We start from the raw sequence: 10926 nt of genomic DNA, 5'->3' as shown, positions 1-10926 counted from the left end.
AAAAACTAATGGTTTAATTAATTGGATAATTAAACCAATTATGACAATGGTTTAATTTTTCCTAACTTAGGAAAAATTAAACATCGTCTTCGTCTTCCTCAGCGGCGGCCCAACGGGCAACGACGACGGAGGCGATGCTCCGACGGTACGTCGAGAGAGAGACCGAGAGGCTCGACCTCTAGTGCTCTGCGACGGAGGACAAGAGGAAGAGGAGAGGGAGGAAGGCCGACGAGGGTTGGGGACTTCAATTCAAGTCTTTTTACACTAACAACATATATCAACATTTGGGGGAAAAAATGGGTTTGAAAAATGTTGCTTAGCCTGAGTTATAGAAATTTGTTTGAGTTAAGGAATAGTCCCACATATTAGTGAGATAAAATATCTAGAATTTATTCGTTGGTAGAAGAAGTGGTTAGTCATTTTAGGATAAAGCCTTGGATCCAATTTAACATGGTATTAGAACAACCGCTCACTATTTGGGTATCCCACCCAAACTATCCACGTACCATAAGTGAGGCCTCTATCCAAATTATCCATGTGCCTACATGTGAGGGGGAGTGTTAAAGAATAGTCCCACATGGATTAGTGAAATAAAAGATTTAGAGTTTATTAGTTGGCAGATGAGGTTTCCTGAGTGGTTAATCATTTTAAGATAAAACCTTGAACCCAATCGAACGGTTTGCATTATTAAGAGTCTATCACATCAGTACTGTGGGCGCTCTCAGCTGATGCAGCATATAGACATACCGATCTTACCCAGCTCTTCTTAATAGCAGCACATGAAGCAAAGAAATCCCAGGCTCAATCTCGGATTCTTAGAGTTGTAAGTTTGATAGTTTAATTGTTTGATATCTTGGTCTATTGTACATTTTAACTCTCCAAATTAGTGAAGTGTGCTTGCTTGTAAGTTGGCCTTTATGACCTGAGTGTAAACCTACTAGAATTTAATGATGGTGATGAATCCTCACATGCAGTTTGTAGACATTCTGATGCATTGCCCGATAGGTGATTTTGTACTATCATGGTAGAAGACGGGCACCACTTGTGTACGTTGCAGAAAAGATTGACTGTAAAATTTGGCATTTTATGGATTCTTTCATTGTTCACCGCGAATGGGTCTCTAGAAGATGAAAAATATTAAAACATAAATTTTTTTCATTTTATGCATCATTCTTCCTTCCCTTTGGGGCCGATCTACCTCTTTAAATATTTTCATTTTTTTATTTAAAAACACTTATGTAACGGTGTTCTTGTAAATATTTGAAGAAATGCATCCAGTAGATAATAGATTATAAATATAAGTTGGTATCAAACATTCAAACTATTCTAGTGCTTTATGAGTCACGATTGCTACTCGAACTAAGAGATTGAATGGAGGCAATCCTAGTCTTAGTTTAGAAGGGGTGCAATCTCCGATTTTTAGGCCTTGTTTTGAACCCATAGAAAAGAAAGGGAGAGAGAGTTATTTTCTGTTGTTTGACAGAAAAAATCATTGAGAGAAAATAAAATAAAAAATAAAATTATTTTTTCTCTCACAAAATAATAGAATTTAGAGAAAAAAATATAAACTTGAGAGAAAATATTAATCATCAAAATTTTAAAATATTACTAATTTTATTTTCTAAACTATATTTTTCTTCCATTTTATCTCTCATTTTCTATGGTTATCCAAACAAGAGAAAATAAATTTCTTTTCTTTTCTCTTTCTCTTCCTTTTATTTTCTCTCCGTTTTCTAAGTTCCAAACAAAGCCTTCAAGTACAAATCCAGGCTTTGGATTTAGGATGACCAATCTAGTCTTGGACGATTGATTAAACTATGGGTATATTGTCAGAGCTGGGAACTGGGTGGTGATTGTATTGGCTAGAGGTTTAACATATATAATTTCACTTAATCACAAAAAAAATCAAAGTCAACAGAAAGTGTGATTCCAACTCTCACCCAAACTCGGTAGCTTTTAAGGCAAGTTGACTTACCACGAGTTACAGGCCAGACTCGTGAGTCTGAAAACCATGGTCCCTAATCACTCACGATAACTTCTGCCATATATTCTTACAAGATTCACGTTCGTACTAAATTAAAAATGATAATCTAAAAAATATGATATTCAAGTTTAACCTTATCAAATGCTACTCCACTAGATACCCTTGATCAAACCATGATGAGGTTCGTCCATGAAAATTTTGACAGTCCTTACTAAATTAAATACCTTTCTAGCGGAGTCTGGTCGTCTCCATTGAGTCATTGACCACTGTTCATAAAATCAAATGGAGGAGGATGTACGGCTTCCTTGATTTACCACTCTCGTCTCTGCGTTTTTTTACTTTTAACAGTAAACCGATCGATTCGCTGCTTCTCGTTTTAGCCATTCAAAGACAGAGCGAGCCGTGCACAGTGTTCGCCTCTTCACTCTCGTTTACGTCCAATATCGAACGATGGGAAGTCAAAGATACCAACTTGCTTGTTTCTTTTAGTTGAAGTTTCCGGGAGATACTTCAGCTTCAGCCCCCTCCTAATTGATCGGCCAACAAGGCTTCTTCTTTTATTCTAACTAAAGTTTTGATCTGAACCAGTTTTTATCTCCTTATCTGGAGAAGCCTTATAGCTTTTCTTTCTGCTTTTCTTTTGCTTTGATCATTGGACACGTACCTGTGCTGACATCATATGTCCTTTTGGTGAGGCTGGGAGACGGTCTGACTTCTAAAATAATGCCGACCCAGTTAAGAGAAATCAATAATGGAGCAGATTAAAAAACTGAGAAATGCTAACCCTGGGAAGATATATAGAGGGCGTTGGAAAAAACGAAAAGGTATCAATTAGAGATGGGAATCTGTATATCCTCTGCATCTGCAAAGAATCATGAGAGTAAGGTGATTCCCCAGTTTTTCGACTTCGGAGAAGAAAACTTGTACTCCTGTAGAATTCCTGGCCTTGCTTCTCTTTATTCTCAGGAAGGCAAGAAAGGACCTAACCAGGACTCTGCTGTAATCAATCAGGTATTTTGTCCTCTTAGTTTGGGTTCCATTTTCATGCTAACAAACTGTTGTTTGCAAAGTTACAGAGCCTGACTTGGGTTTGATCCCTTTTCGAAGGGCTATGGATTAGAGAATGGAGTCTTTTGTGGAGTTTTTGACGGGCATGGGAGAAATGGTCGCATAGTAAGCAGAATTGTGAGAGATCGGTTGCCCTCACTAATCTTGAGCCAACACAAGACTCTGTCATCCCTTTATTCCAATACTGGCGAAGGACTTGACAGAGACGACACAGAAAGAGTATGCAATAACGATTTTGTTTCAACGTCCAAGTTAGATCATTGGAGGGTGGCATGTACCAGTGCTTTCAAGGCCTTAGACAAGGAGCTGAAGCTATTGGAGAAATTAGACTGCTCTGGCAGTGGCACCACTGCTGTTACAATCATTAAACAGGTAAGAAAAACAAGAGAAAATCTGTGTTAAAAAAGAGAAACCTATCTTCTGCTCTGATGGGTACATGACACTTTATTCTTTTGTCATCCATCAACAGGGTAAAGACGTTATTATTGCTAATCTTGGGGACTCCAGGGCAGTCTTGGGGACTAGATCAGATGAAGGGAATTTGATGGCTGTTCAGCTCACAACTGATCTAAAGCCCAGCGTACCTCGTAAATTCTCAAACTCTTTCACTCATTTAGAATTTTGCATGGATGGGCACCTCCCGTTGTCCTTGTTCAGTTCATCAAATTGCAAAACTCAAGGTTTGGCAATGGCATCCATTGCAGAAGAAGCAGAACGGATAAAGAACTGCAGAGGCCGAGTTTTTGCGCTGGAGGAGGAAACCAACATTCAACGCGTATGGCTGCCGGAAGATGACACGCCGGGGCTTGCCATGACCCGTGCGTTTGGTGATTTCATGTTGAAGAGCTACGGCATAATCGCCATCCCCCAGATGTCTCACTATCACCTCAGCGATAAAGATGAGTTTCTTGTTCTGGCAACTGATGGGGTAAGAACTAAAACTCAGAGCAGCCTATTTCTCTCTTCTGTAACACAATCTAACCCAGGCGAATGTTGCAGGTTTGGGATGTTCTCAGCAACGAGCAAGTGGTGTCTATTGTGTCATCAGCTGAGAATGAAGAAGCGGCGGCACAAGCACTGGTTGAAGAAGCTGTGTGTGCGTGGAAGCACAAGTTTCAATGTACAAAAACGGATGATAGCACTGCCATCTGCCTCTTCTTGTAGAAGAAAAATATGCTATAATGAACTCTTCCGGTTCATATTGCTATTTATAGTTACTGAATACAACACCAAGTCCTGAACGATAAACCCAAATTCATAAACACTGTTAGTGTATTAGGTCAGAGGACTCAAGTATCTAAAGGCGTGCGGACATACCCATTTAGGAGAGGAAGAAAATAGGATACCGATACATCACAATAGATAATCTGTTCAAGTAATGATCAAAACAGATAAGAGTATATTATCCCAACAAATAGTTCCAAAACCATGAGATTTTGCATAACTTTCTTCCCAATTCTCACCTAATTTACAAAATGGATGGAGAGCAAAAAACTACCTAGACTAGAAAAATATCTTAACCTAATCACCTTCCTCAATGACCTTTGTGCCCAATCCTTTTAGCCCCTCAGGGGGAATTTCAGCAACGGTGACAAGAGAATAAAGCTCTTCTTTGGCATCTTCCTCTTCATTTCTCTTGCGAGCAATACGAACTCGGACACGCCTTGGAACACTTCGGATCCCCCTGCTCCAGATGTGCTTGTTCAATTTCACATCCACCCTCACGTCCTTTGTCCCCATTGCCTTCTCTGCAAACTTTCTGATTTCTTTAATGGCTTTAGGGGCCATCTTTTTGAAAGTGCTGTCATTGAGATTATCCAATTTACAGCTTTCAGCTTACAACAAACAATGCTAACTCCAAAAGCAAATCCTTGAAACCAAACACTTCAACTTAATTATGACCATCCATGACTTTTGCATCAGATACAGAACTTATTAGACTCTAGGAGAAAACAAGGTGGCTCTTCTGAAGTTTTCATTCAACATTGTACCATTGCTAATAACTGAATTGGATGAGTCATACAGAGAGAAACTCACACTACTTAGGAAAGCAAAGAGGAAATAGAAATGACAAGAACAAGCAAGTACCATCATTCACACACATTTCTGTCAGTCAAATGATTGTTCTGACAATCCTCACAAATCAAATTGCAAGACTTAATATCTTTTTTCTCAAGAAGGTAAAAAATAATCTGAAAAACAGCGTCAGAATTTACACAAGGATAGTTACTTGAAAGCGTTGACCGAAATTCCCTCATCATTAACAGAATAGCATCTCGGGTAAAGAAGTTCCTAAAGGATCATAGAAAAACCCTGTTTAGCATATAACTGCAATCACTTATTGTGTTGCTTGCTAGGGCATATTGTGACTATTTCAACAACGTACAGAAGAAGACTTGTACAGAACCATTTTTTTAAAATAGACTTGAACAGAATCATCCATTATGTAAAGAGCAATACAAGTTCACAGCTCAGCTGGGAATTGAATGAAATAATAGATAAAAAATTGCAGTGCAAAATTAACTCACGAGACGAGAAAAAACTACGTACCAGCCATGCAGGCGCTTGTGAACATTGATGGTGTATTCCCTAGTAACCACCTCCTCTTTCCTTCCCTTGCTTTTCTCAACCATTGTATCAGCCGCCAAGCTGCTGTCCTACCACCTAAATCCTGTACCACCAAAATACAACCATCAGATGAAAATGAACTTTTTTTCAAAGGATTTTTTTAATAGCTTTTCTAAGAATTTTTCCTAGTAGATTCAACCATACTACCTCCTTAATCAACCAATGAAAAAACACTGATACAACAACACTAAAAAAACTACAATACTTCTCATCTAGAGCTAGCGAAATAAATAGACGATTCCCATGGTTTTCAGATTCCACGCAATGTGACACAAAAATGAAATTTTTAGTCATATCAGAAGCAATCAAGAAAAATCCAAACCCAACTGATACGTGTGCATTTATTTCTTTAAAACTAGCTACACACGGTTATTTACTGTCTGAACGTAATACTCCAAATCAACATCCACTAGTTCTGTTCCTTACCTACGTGCATTGCTAGTAAGTATGGTTGACACTCAACATACAGGTCAGTAGCGACCCACATCCATAGACGCTTGCATAGATAACAGAACCACCAATTTTCGTTTCACTTTCTTTCCTCAGATATTAGTCGGAAATCCAAATGTCATTCTCATCATCTCGAACAATAGGACTCAGCGGAAGATACTGATCCATGAAGGTACCCTATCAGGGGATACAGTTGGAACGTCCTAGAATCAAACTTACAGAGAGACGCATACTATAGTACCAGTAAACAACTTAAAGGAAAATCAATAAGGATACCACAAATATTCTCCAGCAATATTAATGAAAAAACCAAGAACAAATGAGGAATGCAGGTAGACTTTTGAAATAAAGATGAGGCAACTGAAAAACCGATTTGTCAGAAATGCTTCTTTGTTTTTAAAAGAAGCAGAGACGAGAGAGTACCTTGAGCGGGGGTAGAGACGAATGAGTGGTGGCAGCCGGCAAGGGTCCCCCAGCTTTGCAGTGTAAGAAACCCTAAAAATCTGTGAGTCTGGAGTATAAAGAAGCCGCACACAGAGGCACGCTAGCTCGAGGAAGATGGACCGCTAGACGAGATCTCAGACGTCGATAATCCTGAGAAGAAGGAGAATGCACAAAAACAATTGCGTTGAATCGGCCCTATTCTGTGTCTATGTAACAACGAGTCACAGAGTGACACGTGGATGCTTATGTAGCTTGGCAAACAAGCGTCTGTGCCAGAAACCGTCTTCAATTTCTTCTGGTTTTGTTGACTTTATTTCGTTGTTTCAGATTCAGCAACACTTCGAGAAAGAGAAAACCCCTCCTTAGTCCTCTGTTCTCGTCTCCTCGCATCGGAGGGAACCGGCAAAACGAGTTCAAAGGTAGGTTTCCTCACCCAAAATTCTGGTTAATCCTTTTTTTAGTAAACTGATATTTCTAGTCAATCTTTTCCCAGTAGAAGGAATCCGCATTTTAACGGAAAGGGGGATTAAATTTGCGTCGGGTATTTGGTTGTTGACGCTGATTATCGTTAATGGATTTCTGATTGGGTGCTCTTGAGCATCCCGCTCATCTTTGCTTCTTCTTTCTCTTCGTTTATTTATCTATTTTCTATCCGTTATTGATAAGTAAAATTAATTATTCTAACTAAGAAGATCATACTAGCGATAAGGGGGCAGAAAACGATTCAATGTCTAGGTAAACTAATTTAGCAGTCTCTCCCGGTACATTTGAAAAGCCTTTCTTATTTCTTGCAGAGTTAGACTGAAGCCAACCCCCTCATCTTGCAACGCATTTGGTAAGCATAATGGTGAATTTCTTGCTTCAGATCGCCGCGGATTTGGAAAATATTGCCAGCCTGCAGCCGCATGACGGCTGTGATGATGCAAACATTACTTACTACTTCAAGGTTTATATTGCTTCAGTTTTTCTTGTCTTTAACGTAACCATTCTAGGCTCCATTTTTTCATACCATGTGTGTTGTATTAGTTTCTTCTTCTGTCTGTTGCTTTCTATGACGATTTTCTTACTTCATTTGTGGTACGATACTCTTGAATATCCTGATGAGGAACGATTTTTTTCTTTTTTCTTTTTTTTTCCTCTTTGCGTATTTTAGTCAGTTTAGTTTTTAGTTGTACTGTTCCCAGACTTTAGAGTGCTTTTTAAAGTTTACACTTTATTTTTATTTTTTTCTCTACTCTTATCATTCCCTACTATTTTCCTCTTTTCTTTTCTTTTCTTTTTTCTTGAAAATGCTATCATATGAGTCAGGAACACAATTAGACGCCGAGTTTGTGGCTCAAGATTCTATGTACTTCGTTGAGTGCTTACTTAATACCTATTTTCTTTTCAAAAATTAATTTCAGCTGAAATGTAATAACTGTGGAGAAGTAAGCGAGAAGGAAACATGTATCTCCCTCTCTGACACAGTTCCTCTTCCCAATGGCAGGGGAACAGCCAACTTGGTTCGAAAGGTATGTGCATTATTTTTTATTGTTTATCATTTTCTTCTCATGGAAATTCTTTTTGAATTTTGTTTGTGTCTAATTAGAAGCTTGTTGACTTGGATATTGTTACTTCCTTGTGTATGTGTTTTCATGGCTCTTTTTGCTCATCAGTCTTTTTACAAATATGGTTGAATTATAGTAGGGTCATCACATACTTGAACTTCACCAGGAAGGCAAGTTTTGTGACCTTTCTGCACATGTGTCTTTTCTTGTTAATGTCCTTTAAATGGGTTGAGATGAATGCAGCACACTTTAGATGATAGTTGTATCACTTGGTGAAGATGTTCAGCTCACTTGGAACAAATAGGGCTGAAATATATAATTAATTTCTTAGTTCATCGTGTTGTCTCGTGGTAGATGTCTTCTGCTCAGGCTTTATATCCAACTCCTATCTAATCAAAACTGTACAATGTGTCATGAAGATTCTAACTGAAAGTATTCTCAGATCAAATGCTCTCAGGCACAACCCAACAATTATGTACACAATGACCTTTTTACAAAAAGTTTATGCTCAAGGTTTGGCTTGTAATGCTATTACAATTGATTCATGTTTTCAACTTCTGAATCTTCAATAATTTCAATACCATTCTGCTGTTTATTTTCAGATTCTATTTTGCTTCTTGGAAGTATTTGAAACTAATATTTGTGCTAACATTGAAATTTGGACATGATTTTGCAGTGCAAGTTTTGTGGGAGGGAAGGAACTCTTCTCATGATCCCAGGGAAAGGTCGTCCACTCACCGATACCTTAAGTGATCAAGGACAGTTTGCACCATTAATGCTGTTTGAATGCAGGGGATTGGAACCTATCGATTATTTTTTTGGAGATGGATGGAAAGTTGAATCTGTGAGTATATCTATCTTTAATGTTTTTAGTTAGAGAAAATAAAATTATTAGTTATGAATGTTTTTAGTTTCAGTTTTCCATATCAGATTACCATAATGCAGTCAAACTATTCTGAATTATTGGCTGAAATACAACATGTTGTTCTCTCGTCCAGGCTTTTCACAAGATTGTTAACTCTCTTCTATTTTATCTTGACCACATGAGATTTATTGTATGAAGAGTATGGATGACAAGTGGATGACTGTTTTCTGGTTGGGGACTTATTGTCGTGTTTTGGTATGTTGGTGCATGGTAGTTTTTTGCACCATTCCAATGGATATCCTTGCAATCAAACCTTGGGATGGTAGCTAGCAGCAGGGCAGGACGGGTTGGCAAGGATGAGGTTGGGTTACCACCCTGTAGGGTGTAGAGGTAGGGAAAAGGAACCATGCAAGATAGTGGTGCTGGATCAGGTTTTATGTAACCCCCACCAAAAATCACAGTAAAAAAATTATTATATGCAATTTTAAAGGATTTCTTCCTTAATATTATTTTCAAAAAGGTGATATGTTATTAGTTAAAAGACAAGGAAACCAAAGTAAAACTGGCATTAAGGGGGTTAATCAAAACAACGAGAAATCAATGATCAACCCCATCTTTAGCTAACTATTGATATCTTCCTTAGTATAATTAAGTAGTTTAGTAATCTCATGATGTTATTTAACTACATGTTAGATGAGTACACAACACTATCAGAGGAGAAAATTAATTAAAATTGATAATTTGGGCCCATTACAGTTTTACAGGCACAGAAAAAGGATGGCATTTGCTGTATGGGTGGTGTAAGGGTTATGTGAAACTTATCTTGCTGCCACCCCTGACTAAATATGAAGAGGCTCCTTTATTCTTTTCACACCTTCTTCCATTGCCTACTAGTGTTTTATGAGAGGCTGGAGGAAAACCCTTTTGCATTAAAGCATTACTCCACTATACTTTTCTATTTTGAACATCTATAACTCCTTAACTTCCTAAACTCTACCTTGGTGGAAACCTGCATTTTTGTGGAACAAATCTAAAGACTGAAGGCAAAATACATGTCAAGGTCGTGGTCAATAGTTACTGTATGGTAGTCTTTTCTGCATGATTGGAAGTATCTTATTTATGTTTTAATGGATGTGCATCATTTGATTATGAGATCTGCTTGTGACATTTTTCTTTCTCAGTTTTACTATTGCCTTTTTAGCAAGCCTTGATATCTATTTGAGCAAATGAAGTTGATTAACCTTAGTGCATCTTATTTAAACAGTCTAAGAAAAGTGTCATCTTTTTTTCAGGTGCATGAAACAACTTTTACAGATATTGATTTATCACCAGGTGATTATGTGGAATATGATGAGAAGGGACAATGCCCAGTTGGGATAAGCAACCTGCGTTCAGAATTTGTTGTGGTAAAGTGAAATTTGGTAAGGTTGCAGCATATGATGCATCTCTCTCTATCTTTTACCTGTAGAAAGCGTGCACATTTCAATAAAAAGGGGTACTAAAAAAATAGGACTGTTACTAGTTCTAGAGCACAATACCACTAGGGATCTTTCCAGGTATCGACATCTTCATGGTGAATGTGATGTCCAACAACACTTCAACTCTCTTCAACTTTCCTTAATGAATAATATGTAATATACATACTTTTTGCCCACATTTATTTTGCCCACAAAAAATTATTACCATGTGATGTAATAAAGGGTGAGGCCCCTAGCAAGTCATCCTTGGCAGCATCAGCTATAGTCTTCATGAATAATATATGTATTGCGCATACGTCTTGTTCACATTTGTTTTTCACCCGACCTTTATATAAAAAAAAAAAATATTGACAGGTAATGCAACTTGTTATGGGTGAGAGGCATCAGTTTGGACAATTTAAAAATATAAATAAAAGTAATAAAATGTTTTAAAATAATAAAAATATAGTAATATTGTCTTTT

General features: G+C 37.7%; 3 protein-coding genes across 4 annotated transcripts; 2 read left to right on the top strand and 1 right to left on the bottom strand.

The window, feature by feature from the left end:
- Nucleotides 1-2821: 2821 nt before the first annotated feature.
- Nucleotides 2822-4216, top strand: LOC137946261 (probable protein phosphatase 2C 12). The gene is made up of 5 exons (XM_068792486.1): nt 2822-2995; nt 3092-3424; nt 3522-3639; nt 3757-3980; nt 4052-4216. Exons 1-5 carry the CDS (start codon nt 2822-2824, stop codon nt 4214-4216), a joined length of 1014 nt encoding a protein of 337 aa, XP_068648587.1.
- Nucleotides 4217-4342: 126 nt separating this feature from the next.
- Nucleotides 4343-6664, bottom strand: LOC137945836 (large ribosomal subunit protein eL31-like). 2 transcript variants are annotated; one of them, XM_068791886.1, is made up of 3 exons: nt 6107-6358; nt 5603-5723; nt 4343-4853 (listed from the first exon to the last, which is right to left on the bottom strand). In XM_068791886.1, the coding sequence occupies exons 2-3, from the start codon at nt 5683-5685 to the stop codon at nt 4574-4576; spliced, it is 363 nt and encodes a 120-aa protein (XP_068647987.1). In that variant the 5' UTR covers nt 5686-5723; nt 6107-6358; the 3' UTR covers nt 4343-4573. The 2 variants fall into 2 exon arrangements, with proteins under 2 accessions (XP_068647987.1, XP_068647986.1); XM_068791885.1 differs by lacking the exon at nt 6107-6358 and adding an exon at nt 6554-6664 and having other exon boundaries at nt 4344-4853.
- Nucleotides 6665-6877: 213 nt separating this feature from the next.
- Nucleotides 6878-10859, top strand: LOC137946368 (uncharacterized). Its single transcript, XM_068792637.1, has 5 exons — nt 6878-6993; nt 7369-7520; nt 7978-8085; nt 8798-8965; nt 10279-10859. The coding sequence occupies exons 2-5, from the start codon at nt 7419-7421 to the stop codon at nt 10399-10401; spliced, it is 501 nt and encodes a 166-aa protein (XP_068648738.1). The 5' UTR covers nt 6878-6993; nt 7369-7418; the 3' UTR covers nt 10402-10859.
- Nucleotides 10860-10926: the final 67 nt, after the last annotated feature.

Source organism: Aristolochia californica, unplaced genomic scaffold (genome assembly GCF_029961685.1).
Source record: "Aristolochia californica isolate CCGP_79_NKW_82.1479 unplaced genomic scaffold, dmAriCali1.0.hap1 SCAF_12, whole genome shotgun sequence".
Taxonomy (NCBI): domain Eukaryota; kingdom Viridiplantae; phylum Streptophyta; class Magnoliopsida; order Piperales; family Aristolochiaceae; genus Aristolochia; species Aristolochia californica.
Note: the sequence above shows the minus strand (reverse complement) of the source record. Positions and strands in the feature narration are given on the sequence as shown.